Below are 27,962 nucleotides of genomic sequence, written 5' to 3'. Positions count from 1 at the left end.
CTCTGGCTAGACGTTTTCAGCCTATGGGAACAAGTCAGGAGGGAGCTAGCCCCTCACTATTCCATCTCCTCCTTCACCACTGTTTCAGCACAAGGACTGATCATGCAGTGAGGCGTCAGCTGCAGTGACCCAGACAAAATGCCAGTGCCAGTCATTGAACCAAGTCTGGAATCTAGGTGAAGGTAGTGCAAAAGGCAAGGGTGAAATGGGAGAAAAAAGGCAACACAGAGATTTCCACATTACTACAAATCTGAAAGTATCGGTATATTTGGGTGCTAGCGCCATCCGATTATATTATGAGCAAACAGCGAAAGCCAAAGAAACTTAGGAAAGTGAGGTTCCAGACTTGCTGCTCACCAACGTTGTGCGATATCTGTATTCAGACTGTAACGGCCGTCCAGAATGTTGCTGTAATCACTTGCTCACATCAGTTCGTTGAAGACGAAAAGCTTTCCTTTTACTGTGAATATGTATTTTTTTAAATTTTCCATCCCTTTTATTGCCTTTAATGAAATGAAACCTAGTACTGCACATGAACAGGAGATGTGCCAAACTGCATATGCCAGAGCATCTGTCATATGGGCCAGTGAGCCTTTTTTAGATTTTGCCTTTAACAATTCCACACTACTTACAATAAATAGTATTGCAGCTCTCAAGACTTCCATGGAAATATTTGGCAAGCCGTTGATGAAATATCAGATTGTCTATAGGAACACGAGATGCATCTACTGCACTGCCGATGGACAGCTTTCTTCCTTCACCTTCACCTTCCTGTGTGCTTTAAATCCTGGCTAAGCACTGTGAACATCAGATATGCTGCATCGCAAGCCTTGCCCATGCTGAAGGCTACCATTGCAACGGGCACGCAACAAACACAGAAAGAAATAGAAAGAAATAAAAGAAGTCCAGAGAGCAAGCCTTGGCTCGCACAAGGGCTCTGCAGACATTCCTGCTTGCCAGCTAGTCGAGGCTAGGCAAGTAAGGAAGGATAAAACAGTCACTCGCTTTGTCAGAGCATCTGAGGCAATGTACATGATGCCAAATGATACTAACCAAAGCTATTTACCGTGGGATCACATTAAATGCATATCAAAGAGGAAATTCACACACACACACACAAAAACGGATGACTACCAAGAAAAAACACAGACACTTGTCAATCATGAATAAAGATGATAAATCTCGTGGCACGACAACGAAACCAAAGGTATGGTAATGCATAACACCACCTCAGTTCTCATATGCAATAATGCAACACCTAGGAAAATATTTTATGTCCATGAATGGGAGTAGTACCTGAATATGTCGCACTGTTGAAACAGGTCACTGTTGAGGGCAGCGTAAGGGCCATCTTGCTAACATTACCAAACCTTAAATTCCTTTCTTACCAGAACAATGCCTAGCTTGGTTGATGAAAGACAGGTCTGTTTCGCTCTTGGTCTTGATTTTCTTTTATTCTGTGTGTTTGCTCCTTTCAACACGCCTTTGATCATGCTCAAGCAACATGCGCTTGGTTGGTAGCAGTCGTCCTACCTTTGTGATTTGCCCTGCACTCTTGGTTCAGCATGCTTCCTTACTAACTTGCCCAGCCGCACACATTGATAGAGCGACAAAGCAAGGTCCACATTCTAACTTGAACCCCTTTCTAAAATTCCCCCTTCAATGAAACCTGGCTGAAAGAAATACTTGACCGGTGTTCTTCCACCTCTTCTGGCCGGCACTGCTGGAGCTGTACACCATATAACAAACTAGCATCTGATATGCAAATGTGATGAAGCACAATGCATATCTGCACTTGCCTTCCTGCCTAATCTAAATTTATAGCAACGCTAGCAACATTATATAATAATGTACGACTTGTAACCACCAACTGAACATTCTTGTCCCATGAGTGCTAATGTGCTGGCAAAATAACGATGTATACTAGTATTTCCATAGTAGATAAGCTCTACTAACTTGTTTTCTGATAAGGCCTCTCAAGAGTATTTATTTCCAATTTCTTAAAGCCAGCATCTGCCGTTTGGGTGTAGTATTCTGGACGCAGAATGTCCTTCCAGAACGTGTCCAGAGTAGAGCGTCCGGTGACATACCTATAGAGCTGGCAACCAGCTCTTGATTATGGGGTTTATTGCCCCATAGCGACTCAAGCTATAAGGGACACGCCACACTGAAGGGCTCTGAATAATTTCAGTAAACTGAGGTTCTTCAATATGCACTGATATCCTTTATAAAGGTTCGTGGTGCATTCGGCCAGAATCGAATCCAGATCCCCTGACCTATAGTAGCCGAGCATCCGATTCACCAAGCAGCTCTAGCAGCATGCCTTCGGGTACAGGACAATGAGGGGGATGTACAATGTCTGAACGCACTCCAAATAGAATAGGTCGCTGTTGTCATTACATATTTCACATTTTGGTTTCTGGAGCAAGCCTATCATTCTTGTCACCAACATGATTCCCATTCCGTGGGCTGTAACAGCTGTTCTGAGCAATGGACGCTGTGATTTAGGATGAATGAATGCATTCTTTGGAGGACTGTAGAAGCAACTGCTTTGAAAACTTGGAATTCTAACCACATGAGTCCCACTGTTAACAATGATCATTTAGCCCAATCAGCATGCTCACAACACAGGCATTATCCCAGGCAGCACAACATCCTGGGCCAATATTGGCAGTGATCTGGCAAAGGTAAGCCCCATGTAGGCACAGCGCTGACATTCTATCGCTGATAATGGGTGTACCATTTTATAACACGTCAAACATTGGCCCTGATAAGTGAACTAGTAACCAATATTGTCCGTGCTTGATTAAAATGATACCAAAATTGGCTCGTTGTGTCCAATGTTCTCGCAATATCGGTGGCGCCATTACATAAGGATGGGTACGCTGGGCCAGAATGTGTGGTGTATCACCGAAATTGGTGTTGCCACTTTATAAGGATGGCTATAACGCCCGGCGTTAGCCGTCAGCCCATTAACGTTACCCGATATATGCCTTATGTTGGATAATACTGTCAGCTTTGTTTCAGTGGCCTGTCAATGGCAGATATACATTGACATACCTTACTTTTCACCGGTATTGGCGTTGCCGTTTCATCAGAATGGCTATATCGAACAGTGTTAGCAGTCACTCCACTGAGGTTGGCCAATATATGGCAAAGCAGGACAATGCTGTCAGCTCTGTTACCATGTCATGCCAAAGTCAGATATACATTGACATATCCCTTAGTCAACATTGTCTCGTCGTGGTCTACACTAGATGCAAATTAGCATGTGGCTGCAAGTTCTGTGGACAACCACAATAAAGTGCTTCCGTGGTTGGAAGCTTCATTTACTTATTTGGATTGGTTAACTGCGATGTTAAAATCGATGTTTGCAAGTTACCTTTGCAAATTTAAATGCTTCGGAAATCTTGTGTCTAAGTAATTGTAGTTCCGCGAAGATGGTTTTCGTCGTGTTTGCTTTAATACCATCTAGATATGGTTGATGGTGCTTGAGATGACACCGTGTTCTATTACACTAGATCTTCATTCACTTAAGCTAGCACTGCACTCTATAGACATCTATACTGTGACGAATATGGATGAGACCGACGATCGGTCGACGGCGTCAAGTAATAAAAATTTCGACTCATACACATTCGGCTTGACATTCGAGGTCGTCCTCCTGACCGACCAAATCGATCGACGGATGGCACAAAGAGCGCCGCCCCATAGATCTGATTACAGGCCCGGTAATCCCTGTATTTGCGAGGAACATGAAATTCAGACATAAAATATTCCTCGCTTTGGATGTCAGCCTTCAGCCATGTCTAAGTTAAACAATAAAAAGTTGACCACGCTCAGAGGCTGTGTATATGTAATTAGTTTACCTCGTCGCGGCTGGGGGGCAGGTTGGCTGCCATGAGGAGAATTATGTCAGCTGTTCGGCCATATTATGGTCGGTCACTCTTCTGCCGATGGCCGCACTTAGGACAGGGTAGCTGTTAACAGTCGCCTGCAACGAGGACAAAGTTAGCGCCAGGCAAAGCTCACTCCCAGTGTATTACATTAAGCCGCGCATGCCAGCCCTGCCCTCCCGAGCACGATGGATGTCGCCGGCAGGCTGCTGATATCCTGTGGTAGGATATCCGTTTTCCTGGCACCCCTGCACTCCAAGCCTTGTGCTTTATACCTCTGAGCGCAGACTCCTAACAGTCAGACGTCGGAACCGTACTCCTGACAGGGGCAGAGCAGTACAAGAATGCACTTCGTTTGTGTTCTCCCAGGACGGCCGATAATTCTCCTGCGCGGGGAAAATGTTTCGACATATCCCTGAATTGAGAATGTTTTACAACACGATACAGCTGCTTTTTCTGTCCCCTTCGTGAGGAAGGTTAACTAAGATAGAAAAATGGGTGGAGCACAAAGAATCAGGCACCGTCTCCCAGGTATAGTGGCAAACGTCCGACAGGAAGGCTGTGTCCAAGATCGAGAAGCTTCCACGCTGGATGAAAGTGAGCCTTGGGCCAAATGACACGCAGGCCGATGACGCAGGAGCCTCTGGCGGAAATGACTTGGTTGTGCTAATTGTACCCCATGATACAATTAATGGCACCTCATGTGAATCCTCCTTAGCAGGACGGATATGAAGGGAGGCAAGGTAGCTTGCGTCGCAACGCAGACAAATGTCACCGAGCAATCCGTGTTACCCTGTCAGATTTGTGTGCACAGGCCTGCCACTGGGCCTTGCCTGAATGCGCAACCTCAATCCCTGTGTGAGAGGTGGTGATCTTTGCTCAGACAGTGGTGCGGAGGCTATCTTGTGGGCGGGCATCGGCCAAACATGGGCGTCACCGCAGTCTTTCAGGATGCAGCATACCAGATATATGCCAGAAGGCTAGTCATATACGTTGGTGTCTTGGTGTGTTACGAGGGCAAGAATGTCATAGTGAAGAGTACTCAGCAAAACCAAATATTTCATATCAGCAAGGCAATTACGTAGAGTTGACATTCCACTGCAAGACGTGTGACCTTTCACTACTTTTTTCCCGATGATGGCAGGCAGTGCTCACCCCATCGAGAGTTGTGCACAGCTTTCGCGCTGTAGAACTAGTGGTAGCTGGGCCTGTAGGCTCTAGGCAGCAATACGCCGGGCGGCAGTCACCATTGGCTGGACAATTTGGACCGTGTACTGCAGGCGAGCAGGCGCCTGTGCTGCTGGGTGGGATGGTCGGAAGCTCCGTGCCTTCGTGTCGTGCGTTGCTACACCTGAAATGATGGGGACAACTACAAGTATCATCTCTTGGGTCAGGTGCAGATAGCTGCCCCATAGTTTAACCCACCACATTGGGAGCTTCCTGCAGACGAGAATGTGGTTTTGGGTGTGGTCATGGAACAGGAAGCGGACGCTGGCCGAATCGTCCCATTGCTTGAGGCAGACGATGGCGGACGATTCCCACGTCCACCTTGTTGGCTGCAGTGATGCCGCTGCTTCACACGTGTTCACATAGTATACCGTGCTGTCGCAGCCGTCTGGTCGTGCATACTGAAAGGATGAATCCACGGTAGAGAGATGTTAATGGCCAGCAGTTGGGCTCGAGATGCCTAACTGCAGCCACCGAATACGATTATGTTTCAGTTGGGTTAATCCACGCCTCCAGGACTTGGCTTACCATAGAGGCAGGCACCGTAGTGCTGAACGGCGCCCATCAGGGGCGTAACAGCATTATGGTCAGCCTATTTATTCTGCTGGCAGCTAGGATCCAACCACCTGGATTCCGCTTGTTGAGGCCCTGCACAAGAAGCAAATATTGGGCTGGTGAGCACGGTACTCACCTTATAGAGAGTAACCGTGCGACGAGTGTAGCAACGAGTGTAGGGATGGTGCTTGCTGGCCCTGCAGTAAAACTGCAGGCATCTGAACATATGGGGTGATGGTCAGTCAGATGGCAGCGGGAGAGGTCACACGCTTACCGCTGCTGCAGGAGCCTGGTCAGCAGGCAGCTGTGCAGGACAGGTTCACTGTACTGCGTTCACTGTTGAGGCTTGGTTGGAGCAGAAGCTTAGAGCTGTTCGTAGAATGGGGCCACGTTACATTGTGGGCTGGCCACTAACAAGAGGTTGTCTAGGGCAATAAACCCTTGATGAACCGGGGGGAGGGGGGATCCGCGCTGCCTAGGTGGACTCGTATGGCACAGATCTCAATGTGGCCCATGCCTAGATCCATAACATCCAGCAATGACGTGAGCTATAGCGCTGTTAGCCTAGATTGCGGAGAGAGTGCTGCTTTATAGGTGGGCATCGACCAGAAAGGGAGCGTGAACGCACTCCTGAAGGCCTCAAGAATGGCAAAATGGCTTTTGGGAGGAAATGACATTATATTACAGTTACTTCTGCTAAGTAATGTTATTACTCTTAAATTGCATTCTAGTTTTCATGTATACAATGGCTGAGTAGATCTAGTAGGTGAAACAGCTGCTTCCCTTCAGACATTCAGACACGACCCACACTTTCATTCGTCTTCCCCCCCCCCCCCCCCCACATTACTTCTCAGATAACTATTCCCTGCATCTTTCCTACAGCACGCGGCTTTGCAAAGTTAAGACAACAGCAACAAAACAACAAAAACAGTAACATGGTCGGACGCTCCTTACTTTCATTGCGGTCAAGACAAAAACGAGCGGTGAACCATACGTCTTGCTGGCCCAATGTTGTCTCGGTCTTTTGAAGCCCCCAAAGAAGCTAAGTTATTTATTGCTTGCGTAGGCCTAAGAATTAACCTATGCACTATGCTCTGAGTGATATTCAAGCCATGGAGCTTTCCGCCTGTCTCCCCATAACCTACCCCTCCCTCGCCTCGTAGCGACGAAAGTAACCAGGTACCATGGTGCCCTAGCCGATGCAACAACTGTTGGTGGCGAAAATATTTAATTAAAAAAAAAGAGTGGAGGTCCAAAAGAGAGTGCCAGTGCGCGCGCCAACTAGTTTCGAATTCCAGCCGTCTTGCCCCATATGTCCCTTAATGAACCCCTTGACGCCGTAATAACTTCTTGCTTGGAGAATGGTTGCGACTACCCAGATAGGATAGCCGCCGTAAGTGATCCGGCTACACCGAACACAGTAGATCTTAACCCCAGAGGTCTATTCAATTTTTTCTTTTTGTCGATCCATTAACTGGCCTAGATTACGTTGACCACACTAAACTAAGAAAACAGCTTGATGTTACCAGATAAGGAATCACTTGGCAAAGCCGTATGTGAATAGGCAGATGAAACTGTGGGGCAAGCGTCATATGTGAGGCGCTTGTCTTGTGGTCCGTAGATTTTACAAGGCCCTAGTACTGCGCTGCGCATTGGGGTGGCAGGCCAGGCTGGTTCTGCTGGATGAACTGCGCTCTAAGTTGCGTCTGGCGTGGTCATGCATGTAGGAATGAGTATGGAAGACAGGCCTGGAAGAACAAGCCGAGAATGATGGGGTACTCGAGAGCATCGTGGTCACCTTATCATAGGTTCCAGGAGCAGGAGGCGGCGAAGCAGGTTCGCGAGGCAGGTTGCGAATATTGATACCGCAGGAAGTGTCTCAGTTCTTGTTGGCAGCATTCTCCTCAATGGGGAGCCAAGCAAGGTCAGTCACATGTCTCACGTGTGGGAGAACAACAAATAAGGCCGGGGGCAGCGGATAACGTCTCGGTGCGGCTTAGCTTTACGCAATGAATGCGGTTAGGACGCGGTACTCGCAGAAGAATCTACGTTGAGTGGCACGCGCACTTTGTGCCTGCCATACTCTTGGAAGCAACCCTAGGCAGGTAGGAGCTGAAGTCTGCCACGCAAGTTTCGCTACAACCACCTCCAAAGAGATTCGCATGGCTGTCATAAAAATCCCCGATTGTTCCCTGTGTGTCAGTGCAAGAATTCCCACAATACCGCATCTTCAATACATCACTTGCATAAGCAGTCTGCCATTAATTACCCAGTGAGCGGAGAAATAAGTGCTCACCAAGGAATCATGCACGTGTCCAAAAATTAACTGATCTCTCCGATATAATTCTATGGTACTTAAGCTTAGGTAGGCGACAGCGCATCTGAAATGCCATTTGTGCTGAGGTTTCATTTGTTAAGTTCTTCCTTTAGTACATAATAGATCCGAGTTCTCAAATACTAAGATATTCCAATAGGCTCTTGTTTAGCAAGACGTAACTGCGAGCTCGTAAACTGCGTGTTACAATAGGCAGTCATTCAGCTGCGAAAACTCCTAAAAAGTCTGGACAATACTGCGCCTGCACCTTCCCATATGAGCGCACACTGAAGAAAACTGGCAGTACCCAATAGGCATGCACATTAGTCTAGCAGAAACGTAGATCCTGTCTTTAAAGCCATTGAGAAATATTGAAAACGTACGATATATATACTATCAGTAATATTGTGCTCAAAGAGCAAATCAGAATTGCAGAACTAGTATAATTCTTCACACGAACTCTCACCAACCCTCATCGCTGCAAACGCAACTGAAATCTAGCTGTATAATTTAATGATTCATTCAAAGAACGGTATTCAGTGACATCGCTGTTAAATTATCACATACACATATCTCTTCCACTTCAACTGTTCTCTTGAAATACAAGGCCACAGCACACAGAGCGCTGCTCGCCGTCCGTGCTACAAGAGAAGCAGCGAAAAGCTAGCCTTTTCAGGAGAATCAAACCGCCTCCAGAGAATGTTCTCGAGTGGATGACATTGCAGCGAGGCGAAAACGAAACTAGAGAAGCTCCATATCAACATGAGAAGATAGCTTCGTCTCTTGTATGTCAGCTACACTAAATATTCATCTCTGCACGAGGTGGTTTAGCTCATATATGCGCCTTCGAGTCCACACATCTCTAACGTTGAGGTGGGAACCTCAAATGCTGCGACCCCTACTATGCTTGTTGCTCGCCCCAATGAAGCCCTTCCGCTAGAGCGGAAAGAACTACCTAAGTGATAGCGGCTCTCACGGCAGTCATCGCCCCCTTTTTCTGGCCTACCCTTCTCGTCGCTTGACCTTAAGAGGCGTCTTCAGATTCCACTCATCCAGGGCAGCCGATGGCCCACAGGACACCTCAGAAGTTAACGCAGCCAACGGCATAGCATTGCGTCATAACCATGCGAGGTCGATGTAGAGCCAGGGAACCCATTCACAGACCCTTAGAGAAAAAGTGACACATGTTGAGGCATATACGTGACAGAAGACTCCTTCACAGTGCGCACAAAACCATGGCACGTCTAGTTCGCGCAGGCCAGTGACTGGATACTTGAGTTCAGGAGGCGTGAGTCCTATACCATCCACTGTCGCTATGTGGTGTACCAGCTTGGACCGCTCTTCCCCTGGAACCTTACAGCTGATCTCCCTAGAGGCGTCCCCGTCCTTAAACATATTCTTGATGAAATCAAAGGCTTCAACGACGTTTTTCAGCAATTGATCCTGTTTCAACCTATGTGCGTATGCCATAGCACAGTTCCCTACAGTGTGATCAAAGCGTCGCTATTGTGAACGTCATGGCGTGCGGCATTGCCTTCATACATGCCAAAATCTGCTGCACTAAAGGCACAGTGAAGGCAATTGTGACCCAAAATACAGAAACGTCCGTGGGTACCACAAGTTTAACCTTCATCCTTCAGCGTCAGCTAGACCCCATGCTTGGCCTCACTATGCCTTGGCCACCATTCACAATCTCCTGTGAGGAGATACCATTATCCAATGGGTCAGCATGTGACGCGGAAGCCATAACAACTTTAGCTTGGTGTTCCTGATTTCGGCACCGAACATCATACACATTAGGCATTGGAGACGAAGCTCAACTTTGTCATCTGGCTTTTGCATTGAAAGGCCTGTTTCAAAAATTTCTGTCGAAACGTGACTCATCTGGTAGTGTTCGAAGATAGAGACCTCTTTAAGGTTCATAACAGTAGCAAGGACATCACGGAAGTCAGGAGCTCTGTACGATCGCCCCTTAAGGTCTGCATGCAAGAAGCTATTGATGAAAACATTACCGGTGGGGACACGAAGTACCACAGTCGTTTCAGTATCCGTGTCAAATGTTGAAATGGCAAACATCGACCTTCATCTTCTTTTATCTGTACACATAGTCTACGGTGAAACAGCTTCTTCTTCTTCCTCATCTAGCCTGAGATAATAGAGCACATACCCACAGTGGGGGATTGGTCTGGATTTGGTGCAGACATAAGCAATAATTTATTCACCCTGACTTTAGTCGTACCATACATAAATTATGAATTTGAAATAAATGTCAGTGGAAAATGTTTCACAAATACTTTGTGGCCGTAGGTATAGCAATGAAGAAAGTATATTTAAGTAAACAAAATTTGAAAGTGTAGTAATTGCAGTTAACTGCTAACAAAAAAAATCTTCCAGTTACAATATTATATCTATGAGTAGCTCACACACTGACGTTACTGTGCGCCCTTTGAGATGGTGAGAATCACATACGTGTTCGCTTCTGTGATTTTGTGCAGATATATGCGTGCACTCACCAAAAGCCTGAAAATGATCGGAATAATCAGGCTTAACGTTTCAAACTAAAGTATCTGGGCACGTAAGGAATGAACTCATTTAAAGGATTCCACTTGAAGAACTACATTTTATTTATTTCACGCGTGCAGTACCTCCGCACCAAGTCCTCTTTGCCTGTCCTGAGCGTTAGCTGGCTGCTCCGCCATTAGACAAAATGATGCAGCAAGCGGTAGGATATCGATACTGGACTAGAAAGGGAATTCACGAGGCAACTGCTACTTTGAATGCCAACTTCATGTTGCTACCCCCGCCGAAAAACTTGGAAAAAGTGTTTCACAATATGTGCATCTAGAGAATATTTAGTGTGGGCTCTTTTCGAGTTCGATTGCATCATTTGTCTATATATAGCGACCTGTGACAAATCTTTAGAAATATTTGAAATCCATGTCTGGACGTAGATTTTAAAGGTCGATTACAAGCATGAAACGGCTCCAGCAGTAAATAACTATTCTTTCTAAAGAATGCTTTCGCATATTATTCAATTTATTTTGCCGGGGCGTTGCGGATGCACATGAGATTCCATTGCCCGCTTTTTGTTAAAATGAATATTTTTATCAATTTCTAAGCTGAGTATCCCCTTCAGATGGCTGTTCATAAAAAAATTTAAAATGTACATAACACCACTAAACCTCACATTGGTTTAAAATTTCTCGGGCAATGGTTTTTTGACAAAACACCTTTTTTTTCAAATTCATGGATTATTTATTTTTTTTATTTATTTATTACATACTGCAGACCGTTGGGTCCAAGCAGGGGGGCATAGATGCATATGAACGAAAGCAAGCAACAACAACAAAAACTGATACAAATTTACACAATATTATAGTCGTACTGCAATGCCATCTGTAAGATATTGTCCCAGTCTGATATTGTCCTAGGGAAAAAGGAAAACTTAAACGTGTCAGTTGGGACATAATAAGGTGAGTCAGGATGACTTGTGTGCCGTGTTAATGCAGGAAATGTATATGAGGGTTAATTGCAAGTTTGTTATTTATCAGAAGAGAAAGGAATTCAAGCCTCGGCTGCTTTCTACTGGATTCAAGTGTGGAAATAAAATTTTCTCTCATGCTTGAGAGGATGAGACAAACCTTTCGAATTTATTAAATATAAACGGAACTCCCTTTCTTTGTATTTTTTGAAGGCGGTTGATATTTGACTTAGCGTGAAGATCCCATGCTTATACACGCATACTCTAGCTTAGATCTAATAAATGGGAAGTAAGAGAGTAATTTTACAGAAGAAGGGGCGTTTTTGAGTTTTTGTCTCAGGAAACAGAGTTTGCGGAAGGCAGAGAAGCAGATTGTATTAATACGCAAGTTCCAGGACAGAGTAGAAGTTAAGGTAACACCCAAGTATTTGTAGCTGTTAGTACCGCACAGGGGTGAAGTGCGTAAGGAGTAAGAAAAAATAAGCGTGGCTTTTTTACGAGTAATACGGAGGAATATTGATTTGTCAGCGTTTATCAACATCCCCCATTCACTGCGCCAATTCAATATGTTGTTTAAATCTGTTTAAAGGACAATATGATCATGTGGAGTCGTCACATCTCTATATAAAATACAATCATCAGCAAACAGTCTTATTTGCGCACCCGGACTCACAACATTCACGATGACATTGGTATGTATGAGGAATAGTAGGGGACCCAGAACACTACCTTAGGGGACCCCTGATGTGACTGGAAGAATGATCGAGCTGTTGTCGCCAATTTTAACGTACTGTGTTCCTTTAGTAAAGTAAACAGCAATCCAGTTTACAAAAATGTCAGTTATGCCAATCGTTCTTAGTTTGAATATTAATTTTTCGTGCGGAACCTTATCAAACGCTTTGGTGAAATCTAAAAATATTACATCTATTTGCAAAACGCAAAATTATGAATTACTGATGCCATTTGTGTTACAGTGGAATACCTCTTTCTGAAGCCATGCTGAAACTCTGTAAGCACATTGTTTTCAGCCAAGAAGTCTTTGATGCAGTTGGCCACAACGTGTTCACAGAGCTTACAGCATTGATATGTTAACAAAATGGAGCGATAATTTTGCAGTAATTTTCGATCTTCCTTTTTGAATCCCGCAATAACTCGCGCCACCGTCCAGTGATCCGGTAGCTCTCCCGATGAAAGCGAAAGAGAAAAAATTTTGACAAGAAATTTCGAAACATGTTCAGGATACCGCTATAGGAAAAGGTTTGGTATTTCGTCAGGGCCACATGATGCTTTCGTTTTGAGGTTTACCAGCATGTTGACAATACCAGCATAAGAAACAAAACTGGCATCAAATACAAGTTTATTGAAAAACGTACTAATAACATTTGATACTGAAAAGTCACTTCGGAACTTTTCATTAAAGTGCTGCGCTTTGGTTCTGTCATCCGGCGTGCCATCCACTGCTGATTGCGAAATTGGTTTCTTTTTCTCCTTCATGTGTTTCCACAATTTATCAGGATCATTTTTAATGAAGTTAGGCAGTGGAATATTATAATAATAATGTTTTGCTGCGTTTACCTTCGGTTCAAGCACACCCTGTGCTTTTTCTTTAACCTTTTTACCTTTCGTTTAGCATGAATCACGTCGCGTGTCATCCAGGGTGTACGCTTGTGAACTTTTTTTCTCTTAATAGGTATGAATGTTTCTAGGCAGTGTAGACACATAGTTTTGAAAGTATTCCGAAGAGAACAGACATTGGCGCTGTTAAAATCAACAAGACAGTTTTCCGTGTAATCTATAATCTTTGTAGTAAAGCACTGAAGAATGGTTTTGCGTGATTTGCACAAGTGGAAGGGTAATGCTCACCAAGCAGTGATCTGACAGTCCTTCTTCTATACAAACAGAATATTTCGAGAAATTCCGACTAAGAAAAACTAATTCAAGAAATGAACTGCATGTTCCCTGCCCACGAGTTGGTTCATGTACCACCTGCGCTAGGTTATAACGCAGCATAATGTTGAAGGCAAGGTTGATGTTTTGGTTGTACACTTCCCAGCCCAATCAATATTTGGCAGATTAAAGTCTCCCATTGATACGATCTTATTGTGCACCATTTCCTCCTCCAGTTTCTGCAAATACTCGACATCGGGTGGTCTGCAGAAGGCATAAACAATAAATTTGTGTCCCCAAGAGTTTACCTTGACGCGCAAACATTTAATGCCAGGGATATCTTCCAAGAGATATGCTATTTTTGATAAGGATGGCTACACCGCCACCTCTGGTGCATCTGTCTTTTCGGTAAACAGTATAGAGAGAAGGAAAAAGATCCTCACCTATTTCTTCATTATGATTAGCTTTGAGAGAAACAACTCCTATGAATCGCTGTGGCAGTGTGCTAATTTAAATATTTTTTGCTACCACAAAAGAGACGGACACTGAGAGTACCGAGCTATTACCTGACTGAATTGTTCGGTTTTAATTCTTTTGGGCCGAGATGTACTACATAAAGTTGCTGCATAAACTTATCAAGTACAGAACGAGAAAAAGACGGCTACAGAGTATGAAAGAGAACCGAACTTGAGTGGGAACCTCAGTTCACAAGCCAGGCCAACGTTTCGATAAAGGGACTTGTCTTCGCCTGCACAGCGCGATCATCACTGGCGGGGTTTAAAAACGCTTTTGCTTCCCAATAAGAAAACCAAGAGAGAGGGATGGAGGAGCAGAACAAGGAATGAAAGAATATTTCCTTCGGCACGAATTTCTACGAACATGACCGGTGGACCTGTCTACTGAAAAATAAAATAAAAAAGCGGCAGCAGCAAGGAAATGTACAATGCGAGGCAGATGATGAGTCAGCATCTCAAGCAGTTTCGATGCTGAAAGAACAGGTATTCCAAACGGGCCTCAGAAGTAGTACAGCGGAATACTTGTCAAGAGAAGGGGCGCTTTGGACCGCTAAAGTACGATGAGGCGAGAGCGTCTGTCCGAAGCCTTCCACTACGGCACATTTTTCTCTTTTCACTGCCACCCTCCTTTTCTTTACAGCTCGGTTAAGGTGCCCGCGGGGAATTGTGACAGATGTTGTGCCTTTTGTGGGCTGTCAAGCAATTTGAAATGCCGCTGATGCCTGCTGTACTGCGTCTATTTCTATATGCTCTGGGGTGCGGCGTTCAAGGAAGCGGCAGCTATAGGCTAGGAATATTAGACAAAATAAATAAAATATGGAGGGATGACGGAGAACTTGAATGAAAATAGAACATATAATAAATCATATTATGGCAGGTATAGCTTACTCTGATTCCCTGGCGGCTTCTGATTCTGACACCTTCACTTTAATAAATTGGTGATGCCAAGACATACGATTCAACCCTCAGCAGGCCTTGCAATTTCAAAGGTTTCCATAGACTCACACGGATATCACTCGGGCGTCGCTTCATAGCTTTCGTCGGCAGTCGCCTAACTACATACAACTCACGCGATCCCAACCTCTACACTCTCTTTCATTTGTTCATTATTTCAACGAGAAAATACATTACTTATGCAAGTATGTTGTAGACGCAATATTTTTTATCGCATCTGTATTGTGCCTTAAACGGCACTTTGTGAGCATTATATAGTGTGAAAGATGCGCTCTGGTTAGAAGTTAGAGTTACATAAAATTTATTTCAATTTTCAACGCGCCGCAAGACAACACGCTCCGCCCACATGATAAGCTGAGGCGGCCTTATCGAACGCAGAAATACCCCGAAGGACGGAGCCTTCTCTTGTCATGGGGCAAATTGCGCACGTGATTTTAAGAAGCGGGGGTACTTAAGGGTTCCCCCTGAGCAAGTCGCGTGCGAACAACGTTGCCCATACCGCACACGGAGGTGACGAAGAATTGATGAATATTTGTCTGCTTCTGTGCCCCAACTTGCACCTTCATTTTTTATTGTACTTCACAAACAACAAACCCTCTGTCAGCTTACATCAGCAGGAAACAAGTATAGTAACAATAAATCGACGATTCAGTGACAAGAAGTACGTATCAATATAATAATTTCCCCATTCTATTTTCAGCGTGGAAACACGCCCGTTATATTGTGATCATCCGCTGACAATTTTTCGCCTCTTTTGTTTACATTCCAAGAGCACTGGTGTGAGCTTACTTACAGTGAATCTGAACATCTATTTTGAGTATGATGAAGAAAATACAGCTACTGAATATTGATTACAGCCCTAATAGCGACAATTTTATGATTTAGGGTAGGCGGTAGTTATGGCTCAGGGCAAGCTTGGTTTTAACTCTTTCGAGAGCGAGAGTTTAAAATAAATTAAAGAGCACTGCAGAATCGGCATTGGAGTAATGCGAAAGCACGAATGCGGCTGTTGGTTGGTTCGGGTTGCCTCTAATTGCCCAATTCACTTCTTGTTTATCCATTTTACTCTTTGGTACTTTCACATTGCGCGCCATTCCCTTCATATGCCCTATTTCGGCTCCACTTCCTGTTACGTAACGTTACATCCTTGATGTCTCCCTAATTGACTGCCTTAATTAACTACTTTAGTCTGATTATTTCAAATTCGTTCCTATGCCCTTTTTTGGCTCGAAATCAGGTTGCGTGACATCACATTCTTGACGTCACCTTAATTGACTGAATTAAATAACTACTTTAGCATTTGATGCATTCCAATATGGCGCTAAGCCATTGGCTAACGAGTCCGCTTTCGCCTTTACTTTTACATTTATTGCCTCTAATTATTTACTAATTACCGTATCGGCTTAATTATTTTTTCAGCAACAGCATTACGTCACCCTCTATCGATTGACACCACCCATTAACCTCTACCACTTCTCAATTACAACTGCTGCGGGCATGATTTTGCGGACGCGGTCTGCGGACAGAAATCTGCGAGCACAGCGAAGTAATGCTCTCGCATTAATAAACCGTGTCTCCACCGGGAAGCGAACCTCCATCCCTTGGATCCCCAGCCGAGCGCCTTACCACTGCGCTACGCCCCTGATTGTGAAACGCTCTTCATAATTCCCCTTGTCTACTGTGAGGATGATAGCGGTATATTGCGAGTGACAAATACTGCGCCTTTCCTTTCCTGTAAACTAATTATAGAACGCCGGTGAACTCTGATGTGTTAAATGAAATGCTGGTTGTGTTCAACAAGGGGCGCGCGATTTACCATCACGACAGGTCATGACGTCATCAGGCGATTCATGCATATACGAAGCTGTCGCCTTCGGGCGTCCAATCCAAGCGTCCGTGCGGAGCCTTTCATTTGCCCCTTCCTCGAACGCCGCGCCAACAGCAAACAGAAGCAGACCCAGATGTCTAGGAGGCGCTAGTACAGCAGGCAGCAGTGGCGTTTGAAATTGATTTACAGGTTAGAAAAGGCGCAGTATCTGTCACAATTCCCCGCGGACACGTGCACCACGCCGTAAAGGAAGGGAAGAAGGTGGGAGATGGAGGTGCTATTGTGGAGGGCTACGATCCACCGCGTTATAATAGATTTCGCCTCATCGCACTTCTTGTGGTCCAAAGTGTCCTCTAGAATTTTTTCAAACGTTATGGTACATTTCATCTGTAACGCAGGCCTATGTCTGAACATTGCGCTTACAAAGGTGAAGCCAGCGAAGAGAGATGCAGGGCAAGACAGAGCAGGCACACAAACACCACCGCTGGACTTGCGACTGATCTATCTCGAAGAAGAAACATAAGAAAGAACATTCATATATCGTTCCTGCGCAAGAACGTGCGCCGAGCGAAGTGAATGAAGGCGTTTATGACTAAACGAAACTCTCCTTTTCGGTGAGGGGTCCAGGATGCATGCCTGCTTAGTTTTTCTGATTACAAACGCTTCCATGTGCGTCTCCTCTGTCTTGTCCTGCGTCTGTCTTCGCTGGTTTCAGCTCTGCAAGCATTGTGAACCAACTAGCCAATCAACATACGTTCTTCAACATTGCGAAAAACAACCGCAAGAATGGCAAGGCAATTGAGCAAATAACCCCATTTGAAATCATCTCAATATGACGTACTAGCTGCTTTCCAGATACCTGTCTTCGGGCAGCATTTCTTGGGGCACAAATGTATTCCAGAAACCAACTATGCTGAAGCTTTAGCAAACGTCTTAATCATAAAATGACAAAGCGCTCAGCAAAGATAGCAAGCGAAGCTATCCTAAATAAAGCAATGTTTAATATATGCCTACCGTCACCTTCATAGTTGATTTTTTTTGCATTCGAGGTGAACTAGCTGAAACCGCAAAAGGCGCTTAGGGGTGTACGGTTTCAATCACTGGGAGCTAATAAATCGTATTATTTTGGTTCGACGTCTATGAACATTAAGAACAATAAAGCGAGTTAACGTACTACGTCTTCACCAGCCGGACTATACCCACTGCAGCGTGAAGGCCTCTCCCATTTTCCTCTAATTAACCCGCTCCTGTGCTCACTGCATCCACTCGACCTAAAAGAACTTAACGTCATCCGCCCACCTAATTTCCTTCCACTCGCTGCTAGCTTACCTTCCCTTGGAATCCAGTTTGTTACCTTTAGCGACCATCGGTTGTCCTGTCTTCGCACTAAATGTCCTGCCCATACCTATTTGTTCTTCCTAATTTCCACTAGAATGTCAGTAACTTAAGTTATTTCTCTGACTAACTCTGCATGCTTCCTATCTCTTAACGTTACACCTGCCATTTTCCGTTCCGTGGCCTCAACTTGGGTAGACCCCTTTTTTTTAACCTCCATTTTCAGCACCATAGGCCAGTACCAGTAGGATTCAACAGTTCTAAACTTTCCTCTTGAGCCATAATCTTTGAGCATCTTCCAAATGCGCTCCATCCCAATTTTATTCTCCTTGTTATCTCCCTTTGGTGGCCCGGAGCTTCGGTCACTACTTGTCCTAGGTAGACATATTCGCCTACCACATACAGCGATTCGCTACCTTTTTTAAAATGCTCTTCCTTTCGCAGGCTGTTCAACATTACCTTAGCCTCAGTGTACGTGTTTGCTCTTTATTTCGTAGTTTTCAAGCTCACACAACATAGTCTAGGCGATTTCGGGACTACTGTGCCATGTTAAATTGCGAAAGAACGAGCGTGTGTGCTCTCGACACACACCCCATAAAGCCCGCGAAGCTAGAGGTAGAAAGGAAACTCCTTAAAATAGGCACGCTTGACCGGCAGTCCGGAAGTAGAGCAAGCGTCCGCTTCTGCGAAAATTAGTCGATAAGCGCGTCGTAGACATCACTTATACAGCCAGCGGACAACAGCGGCTGGTAGCGTCCATGCACATGTCTGTGTCAACGCTTCCAGGTAGTCAGCCAGTCCTGCAGAACCTGAGGAGGATAACTCTTCGACTGGGAGCAAATAAGGCCCTCCACAAAGTCTTCGCGGGCGTGAGTCGTTGTTTAGCTTGTTGCACAGAAAGCGTGACGACATACAAGAAAACGACGTTGGAGCTGCACGTCGGTCATACTGACTCTTGCCGCCTCTCGAAGCGATGAGCCATGCTGTCGCTGCCCCGCAATGTGAGTCCTATATTTAACTCAGGTACTCTCTTGATTCTTCCAAGTTCGCATACTTGTCAAAGGCGGAACTCATGTCCACGGCGTGGCGTTCAATTTTCATGTGAGAGCGTGCTAGGGTAGAGCTCCTCCACAGTTGCTTGCCGGCTTAAGCATGCTGAGCAAATTTGAGAAGCGAAACTTAGCAGGCTGAAGAGGTGTTATTGCTGGTGAACCTGAGCACCACTGTCAACAACACCTAAACCGTCCCCTGACGTCGTTTGCTTGCCTCGGGCCGCGCTGACATAACAGCCCTGTAACCCGCATTACAGCCATATGCCACACAGGAAGAAAAGGCTACCGGTATGCCATTGCAGTGGCTTCCAAGAAGCTAGCCGCAGAGACATGGTCGCGAGGTAAACTGCATAGAAACTGCAACACCCCGACTGGAGTCTCATGGGAAGAACCGAATAGAACAGTGATGGCTTGAAATTGTGTCCGTCAAACAATAATTCCAGAAGCTTGCCTAGTCGAACATTGGTCCTGGTACTATCGCTAATAGACTACTGCAATTGCCGTAGTGACGGGTGTTAGTTATTTTAAAAATGTTACATCACAAGTACGCGCATTGCGCGTTCCGTGATTCCATGAACCACAGACGGACGCTCGATGTGGAAAGGCGTTTATTCAGGCCGAACAACCGGCTTATATAGCCTGACCGGGAGAGGGGGAAAGAAGCAACGAGGGGAAGGGTGGAAGGCATTCTGGCTGGCGTTCGCCTCACGGCGTTCGCCAAAGGCGGAACTATAATGCAGAACGTTTTACAACATTTCTCTTTCCTTAATAAGAAAGTCGCTGTACTGGCTTCTTTTGGCGCGTGGAACGTCGAAGTGTTAGCGTCGTACACGATGGCTGCGTCGATGCGGTTCCTGCATGCTGTTGATGTGGACAGCTTTCGACGTCTTGCGCCGCTGACGAATTCGTCGGTGACGTTGAGGCTGGCTGTGGGGTACCTGCTCGAAGAACCGCGCACTCCACTCCTTTGTCGTGGGCTACAGGCGTTGGTATACCAGCTTGCACAGCGCTGTCTTCCGCTGGGCTGTGATCCTGCGCACGTGGTGGAGTTGTGTGCCGAACACGCACCTGGTCGACGTGACGCCTGACCGGTCCGGCCGGTGTCTCTATGGTTACCATCCGTGACCCTCTTGTAGACGTGACTGTTCCAGGCCGCCATTTTTCTCCTACGCCAAAGTTGCGCTCATACACTGCAGCTCCAGGAAGAGGTGGTAACCATTCATGTGGTTCAGAGACTGAACCTGTACGGATGGGTGGAAAGCATGTATCTAGGCGCGAGCGGATACGATAACCAAGAAGCTCCTTCGACGGAGACTTGCCCGAGCTGTTAGGTGTCCTTCTGTAATTAAAGAGCAGTCTGGATATTTGGATATCTAATCTTCCAGCCCCCATCGTTTTGATGCCATCCTTAATCGTTCTGACTGCTCTTTACGCCAACCAATTTGACGATGGGTGAAACACAGCCGTTCGCAAATTAGTTATATTATTCTTTTTCATGAAAGTGTCAAATTCAAGAGTGGTGAACTGAGTCCCGTTATCAGATACCACAGTCCTTGGGATTCCAAACCTGCTGAATATCTTGCGCAAGGAATTCACTGTCGTAGTAGCATTAGCTTGCTGCATGGGAACTGCCTCAATCCACTTACTGTATGCATCAACTACAACGAGAATCATGCTTCCCGCTAATGGCCCTGCGAAATCTACATGTATCCTGGACCATGGTTCTCGAGCAGTAGGCCAGCTTTCTGGTGGTGCGGCAGCTGACATGGGCAAGTTTTGGACACAGTTTTGACATGTTGCTGATAGTCGTTCTATGTCGTGGTCCAATCCTGGCCACCAAAATGATGATCTGGCAACTGCTTTCATCGCTGTAGACCGCTGATGGGTTTCGTGCAGCAGGTGTAGAATAGGATCTCTATTCCTTTGGCACTATTACGCGGTGCCCCCAGTACACCAGCCCGTGGGCCAAAGACAGTCCTTGTCGTTTGTCAAAAAATGGGATAACACTCTCATCATCTATAAATCTTGCCGTCGACGGCCAGCCATCCTTTGTCAACTGCGCAACCCTTTTTAGTTGCGGGTCATTCGCAGTTAATTGCTTCAGTTCATCAAGGGACACCGTTCCGTTATCGAGTCCTGCTAGAGCAAGAATGTAATCAGGGGGATATTCTGATTGCACCTCGGTCGTACGCTGTGGCAGTCGACTCAGGGCGTCGGCATGCAGAAGTTTCTTACCCGGCGAGTACTGGAGCTTGTAACGGAAATCACCCAGAAACAGAGACCAACCTTGTATGCGCGCGGCTGCCAGCGATGGGGTCGGTCGATCAGCTCTCAGCAACCCCAGGAGAGGCTGGTGATCAGTAAAAAGTGTCAACTCTCGACAGAATTTTGGTGTGGCTCCTTCTTTCAGTTGCAGTTGCACTGGTGGTCCGTCTGTCAGGCCCAATTCTGTGCTGAAAACATCTTGGAAGTCCGAGAGCACATCGTCCACCGTTGATGTGCAGTTCTTCCCTAAGCTCTCCGCCAGCTTCGCCCCGACGTTGAGGACTGATGACCCTGCGTTGCTGAACTTTGATATCAAGTCGCGTCTGCAGAGACTTGGTCCTCAGCAGTCAACAACAATTATTGGGCCCTCAACGCTGGTCCCGTTGTACGAAACAAGCATATCCAACTGCCCCAGCACTGGTAAGGTTCCAAAATTACGGGAAAGTTTGATGTGGCACGGCGACAATGGTGGCCACTGTTTCTTGTGCTGCTCAAACACTTGCCTAGGCCTAACACACACAGCCGAACCAGTATCGACAATCATCTGTATATCGCTGTCACACCACGTGAACGTTCGGCGAATCGGAGGTTCCAATTGAGCTTTTCGAGACGCAACTAAAGTCCAGATGTGCATGCTGTCGGCCGCGTCGTCCAAACTCTCCTCTGTTACATTTAAAGCTTGGCTTGACCTGCTCCGAGCATAGTTTTTCCGGCGTTCCTTGTTGACGTCGCTAAGACATTTTTTTGCAAGGTGCCCGCACCTGCCGCAGCGGTAGCATCGAGCGTTCGTCCAGCTACAGGCATTTCCGTTGTGTTTAGAGCTTCCGCACCGTCCACACTCTAATACCGGCTCGTCGAAGCTCTGTCGACGCGCGCGTATCTTCATTACGGCTGTCAAGTCCGAAGAATCGTGCTTGCACCCAGTTCTGCTGCCTCAGAGCTGAACGCTATCGCTTCGGCTTCCTGCAGGGTGAGGTGTGTTTTCGCCAAAAGCTCCTTTTGCAGGGCGCTTGACCGGACGCCGCATGCTATCTTGTCGCGAAGCGTTCTATCGAGCATGCTCCCGAAGTTGCAGCTATCCGCTATTTGGTGAATTTCGACAATGAAGGTATGAGTAGACTCACCTTCCAGCTGGCACTAGTTGAAAAAGCGGAAACTCTCCGTTATTTCGTGGCGTTTCGGGTCAAAGTACGAACTTAGGACTTCGATTACTTCTTCGTACTTCATCGCATTTGGCTTCTTCGGTGCAACTTTTCCTGAAAGCACTTGGACTCTGCGTGTGCTTAGCGCAGAGATGAGCAACGCCCTTTTAACGCGGTAGCGTTAAGGAGCTCGTGTCGCAGAAAAGCCGGTGTCGTCGGCGGCGTTGGCCGTGAGCGATAAATCCCGGCATGCACTTCATAAACGGCAAACACAGAAGAACCCCTCCTCGCAATGTGCGGCGCTGCCCCGACACGTGGCGCGCCACTCGCCCCTGACGTTTCGCCGTGCACCCTCACGGGTCGTAAAATCAAGCGTCTTTCCTTTCTTAGGTCACTATCTTCACTCACCCGCTTCTGCCCTTCGGGCCGCGCGAGTACCGGTGCGAGGATGCCCCAATACCCTTTCGTTTAATAAGTTTTCTCGCTCTCTCCCCTTCCAACATCCAGCGTGCGTCACTCGAACAGTGGTGTTTAGGCGACGCGGCTCCTCTTTCCGCTCACAGCGCGATTGCTAGGTGCAGCGTCTGATGCCGGACGCCTCTGACGTGATCGCCGCGCCGTAGCGCTTCTGCTGGGAAAGCGTCCCCTGCGATGTGTGCCGAGCTGCTTCCGAGTAATCATGCTTCTGCGTGGTGCTCCCAAGCGAGATAGAGGACGATCCCATCAAGGTGTCAGCCCCATGATCGCGTCCGCCTTCATGGCGCGTCGCTGCCCGGCTTTCTCCCTCCGAGGCATCAAGTTCTTTGGTTCGTTCCGCTTGCTCAGGCGCACGTTTCGTTGCCGCGCCGAACGCTGTGTGACTCAAGAGCATATCGAGCGAATGCCTGGGCGGTGCGAACGAGGTGCAATAACGCTATCGCGTTCCACTCTTGAAGGCGAAGCTTAAGCGTCCTCCAAATTTTTCTTCATTAGATCTTCGATTCCACTTGCTTCGAAGTAGGCTTCAACCTTCGGCAGATATGCCCCCCAGTTGTCACTGTGGTCGTCATACTCGGGAAGCTGGTGATGTGCCATGGTTGAACTGCTTGCATTCAGCGTCTCAGTCTTGACCGTTGTTTCAGGTTGGTTCTCTTCGTGGGGTCGCATTGGGCTCGTCGCCTCTGTCGCATCATAAGTACGCGCATTGCGCGTTCCGTGCTTCATTGAACTACAGACGGACGCTCGATGTGGAAAGCGTTTATTCAGGCTGAACAACCGGCTTATATAGCCTGACCGGGAGAGGGGGAAGGGGGGAAAGAAGAAACGAGGGGAAGGGCGCAAGGCACTCTGGCTGGCGTTCGCCACACGGCGTTCGCCAAATGCGGAACGATAATGCAGAACATTTTACAACAAAAACAACTACCTTTTATTCGTCTTTTTGAGGCAATTGAAGTGACATGAAATGTTGGGACCTAGTTTCGTATTCATTAAGCCTCACTGACCTGTGACAGAGCAAGAGTAAACTGAGTGATGCCGCTTTTGCACCAGTCAATCTTGCCATGAAAGCGCATTCGAAGCCAAAAGGTGTATCTTTTGTCTAGGACAAAATATATGCCGCTGCCAGCCCACGCTCGTTCAAGCAATAAGCAGTGCGTTGAGCTTCGGCAAAATGAAGAATGGTCGAAAGTACTCTTGGCAGAAGCGGCACTGCTACCGCCGTCATCAGGCTGCCTTCACTACGTACTTTAGGGGTGGCCGCTAAAAATAAAAAAAAAATCACCGGAGCGAGAAAGTGGCACCGCCTGAATGACGAAGACAAAGCCTGCGCCCCGCGCCTCGTGCACCGGACGCAGCTGTTTCGCCATCGCTGCAAGCCATCGTACGGCTACTCCCTCATGGCCGAGCTGCCCTGTGGTCTGTGCAGCTTTGACGCTGACAGACAAGACGGCATGGGCGACAATTCGTTCGAGACTGCCGAGCGGAGCACTCCAGCGCTTCCAGACGGATCCGCGTTCGGCTGTGGCGCTCCAGAGCAGTCAGAGCCCACTCCCTCCCTGAAGGCCGCGGCAATGCCTGGCAATGGGGACACAAAGGAAAATGACCGCGCAGGTGAGCCACAGCTAAGCGGCACTGAAGGCGCCCCGTCTTTCAACAGTTGCGAAGGTGGCGGCGACACCCCCGCAGATCCGATTACCTTAGAGCAGTATCTGCTGGAAGCATTCTACGGACCGATTGTGACGTCTTCGGGCACAGTATCCATGTTCCTGAAACACCGCGTGCGCGTTGATATCTCGGTGGACGGCGCAGTTCGGGTTGTAAACTTCACCAAGCACTGTATGGCTGCTCTCGGCCGCCTGGGAAACCGCAGCTGTGTCTGTCATCCATGCGGTAGAGTGCTTCGGGAAGGTTCTGCTATAGACATCGAGTCGGGCATGCGATTGGCTAAGATCTCAAGCCGCGGGATCACATTCACAGCTTTCCACGGAATCAATCTTCATGGGCTCGTATACCTGGTTGACAGCTCAGGGACTAAGTCAACGACCGAGATGTTTAAAGTGCAGCGCTACGACGTAGCCCTGAATGTCTTCCGATGCGGCTCGGATCAAGGCATCCAGACTATTAACAAGTGCTTACAGATGCTTGCACAGGCTATCCAGGAACCGACAGAGGCCGGAGAAGATGTCTGGCTTATTGGCGGAGTATGTGTCGTGCAGAAGCCGTCAGGTGACGTGGAGGTGTCCCCTGACTCTGGCCGAACCATCATTTCGACCTCGCCAATGGAAGGAGCAATGTCGATCACCACTCCTGGATGTAACATGGCCGTCGCCTATGGTCCCGACAAGTTTCTTTTCGTCAGGCTGGGCCGCAAGCGGGTCTGTGTCAACGCTGATAAATTTGTGGTCCGAAACGGAGGCCAGAAAGCTGGGTTTGACAGCCGGGGCCGCCTCACACTTCGTTGACTGTGGAAATTGTCCTGCCTTGCTGGAATAAAACAGAACCAATCCCCGTTTTTTTCCTTTCTTTGCAACAGCATGGCGCCAATGCATGATGGGTGCAGAAGCTAAAGCGCACCCAGAGATTTAGCAAATGAGTCTTGCAGAATGAAACGTATATGTGTTCAGCTGCAACTTACAGTTAATGTCACTCTTTTAAATTCGTTCCCAATGAACTTACTTCACCTTGAATAATTAAATCATTGAGGCTTTGGGAAAACCTTCAGATGTCGTGAAGGGAGACAACAAATGGCGAGTCTTTGCGGAGGTTACTTTTTCGTGATATTTTGGGGCTTTAAAAACGCACTAACAGAATGCAGAACACATGAAGCGCACGCTTCAGGAATGTAGCGCCTTGGAGAGCTTGTGTAATTCCAATCGACGTTTGCGGTTGTCATCACAGGCGTCGTAATAGAGCGGCCGACCGCTAAGTTTTATTTCAATAACGAGTTTTTCCATCTTCACCCACACAAAGGGCAACCTAAATTGCAGCGCAGGGCCCGGGGAGGCAGCAAACAATTTGCGCGCTATTTTTGATCATGAATCCTAAGGTAAGTTTTCTTTAGCAAAAGTGTTTGAGCTCTCGTTGAAAACGGCTGGCTTAACCAATTTCGGCTACCTCGAGTGAAGACGTACTATTTAGAAAAAGTCGCGCTCTAAGTCCCGCTACCAGCGCCATTGCCTTGTGGTTCAAGTGCCGCGCCGCTTTCTTCGTCCCTCCTGCGCCTAGAAGGCCGCGTCGACCGAATGAGTGGCTTTTGTTACCTAATGCGCACGCCGGCTGAAACTATACACCGCATGTTTCGCTTCGCCATACATCGACATATCACCGCTCGATGGCACGACAACGAAACGCAGCGAGAGGCGCTCAGGCGCGCTGCTCAGTGCATCTCTTAGCGATTGCGGGAGAGGCAGTGATTAAATAAAAAAGGTAAGATACCCAGAAATGGTACTGCAGGAAAGGCAGACAAAACAGGCGAGAACAATGACCATTGTCAGTTAGAATGAGTGAAATGCGCTCAGTCCAGAAGGCTCTAATTCAGTTCAGAACTACGGGATGCAGGCTTTTACGTGACGTGTAAAAATTAGACCCGCGAGAGTAGCTTCATCAAAGTTTTATCAACCTCTCATTCGTAGGGATGTTAGGATCGAGGCACGCGTTTATAGAAGATATTCACTGAGGCTGTGCCACTAGACGATACAAGTGCCATCACGCCTACAGCGCCATGACCGTCGTCGTCGTCGGTGGCAGGGACGCGCCTCGGTTCGTGCAGTATCGAGTGTGCGGTCATATTGGAAGCGATCCAAGCTTTTTTTTTTTTGTCTTGTTCAATACTTCTACATCCAAATTTATTTGTGGGGCCGTATGTGAGTACAAAGTTTGCATCAGCATTTTGAAGCGTCGGGAGAGAGAGAGAGAGAAAACTTTTAATGAGCATATAATCAGTAAATATTCGCAGGAGCTGGGTGGTCGGTGCCCCTAGTCCAGGGCTCCGCTGGCAGCAGCTGACTTGCGGACTAGCTGGATAATCCAGGCTTGCTGGTCCAGGTTGTCGCTGGTCAGGGCCGCCTCCCACTGCTCGTGTGTCGGGCATGGCACTATTAACGTTGGGTCAGGTTTGTCCTGGCATTCCCAAGAGATTCGTCGGGACATTGCTGCGTCATCAGTGCTGCTGTTAGACGGTCATCCGTTCCGCAAGTTGAAGCAAAACTGGCCGGTTACTCCTAGCGCGCAAGAGGATTCGTAGCTTTTGAAATCCGTTAGCTATGCGCTGCTATGTCGGAAAACATCACAGAGAGACAGCGCATGATTCATTGCCCGAGTTCCAGAACTGGCGTTGCCGAAAAGCACATCTCCACTGGCCGTAGTCGGCAAACTACTGACGCTGTCACAACCGGGGAAAAAAAAAAGAAGTATCAGCAGATACACTCTAGTCTGCTGACGTGCCAAAATGAGAAAGCGTCATTGGTTTTGCGGCCGTGAGTTTGCCGCACAGTGTTTGTAAATTTATGAAAGTGCTTTCTTATAACGTGGTTGTATGTTTCTTCCACACCAGACCGGCAACATTAGGACCTTGTCGCTACAAAGCGACGAGAGTTCCCGAGCTTGTGGGGCCTGGTAGCGAGATGTAGTCGAAATGCTTTCGACTTCGACTACATTTTGCTTGTCACCAGGCCATGCATTCGACAGGAAATTACTTTAGCAACACTAATTCCTAATTAATGTGTTATATATATCATGAAGTCTCTGGATCATGTATTCAATTTTACACAAGCACTGAAATGTGGCCAATCCTACACTGTGAGTATATTCTATATGAACAGAGACGAGAAGTGGAAGAAGAAAAAAAACAGGAAGAAAAGAAGAAAACGATTGCGTAAAGCAAAATTTCCAGCTTCTTCTGCAATCCGCACCCACACAACGGCCGTCAAAATCTTTGACAACAGCGTAAAGCCCAAACAGATCATGACTCATAAGAAGACAGCCAAGGACGCAGCCTTCCAGGTAAGAGCTGCCAAATGCCGACACCGCTCGGGT

The 27,962-nt window shown here is 47.1% G+C and overlaps 1 protein-coding gene and 1 pseudogene across 1 annotated transcript; one reads left to right on the top strand and one right to left on the bottom strand.

Annotated features, from left to right (window-relative positions):
* Window positions 1-56: 56 nt before the first annotated feature.
* Window positions 57-23,597, bottom strand: LOC146171658 (uncharacterized; annotated as a pseudogene).
* A 728-nt stretch (window positions 23,598-24,325) lies between these two features.
* LOC146171657 (uncharacterized) lies at window positions 24,326-25,390 on the top strand. The gene has a single exon (XM_084586469.1). The coding sequence runs from the start codon at window positions 24,326-24,328 to the stop codon at window positions 25,388-25,390; it is 1,065 nt and encodes a 354-aa protein (XP_084442595.1).
* The last annotated feature ends 2,572 nt before the right edge of the window (window positions 25,391-27,962 follow it).

The sequence above is a fragment of the Amblyomma maculatum genome, unplaced genomic scaffold (assembly GCF_055883805.1).
Source record: "Amblyomma maculatum isolate TAMU_Amacu unplaced genomic scaffold, ASM5588380v1 scaffold_19, whole genome shotgun sequence".
NCBI lineage: Eukaryota > Metazoa > Arthropoda > Arachnida > Ixodida > Ixodidae > Amblyomma > Amblyomma maculatum.
The sequence above is the reverse complement of the archived record's forward strand: the minus strand, read 5'-3'. Positions and strand labels throughout refer to the sequence as shown.

What these genes read in the sequence shown, in the direction of transcription:
- LOC146171657 (XM_084586469.1), top strand. Translation starts at nt 24,326, where the DNA reads ATGGCCGAGCTGCCCTGTGGTCTGTGCAGCTTTGACGCTGACAGACAA.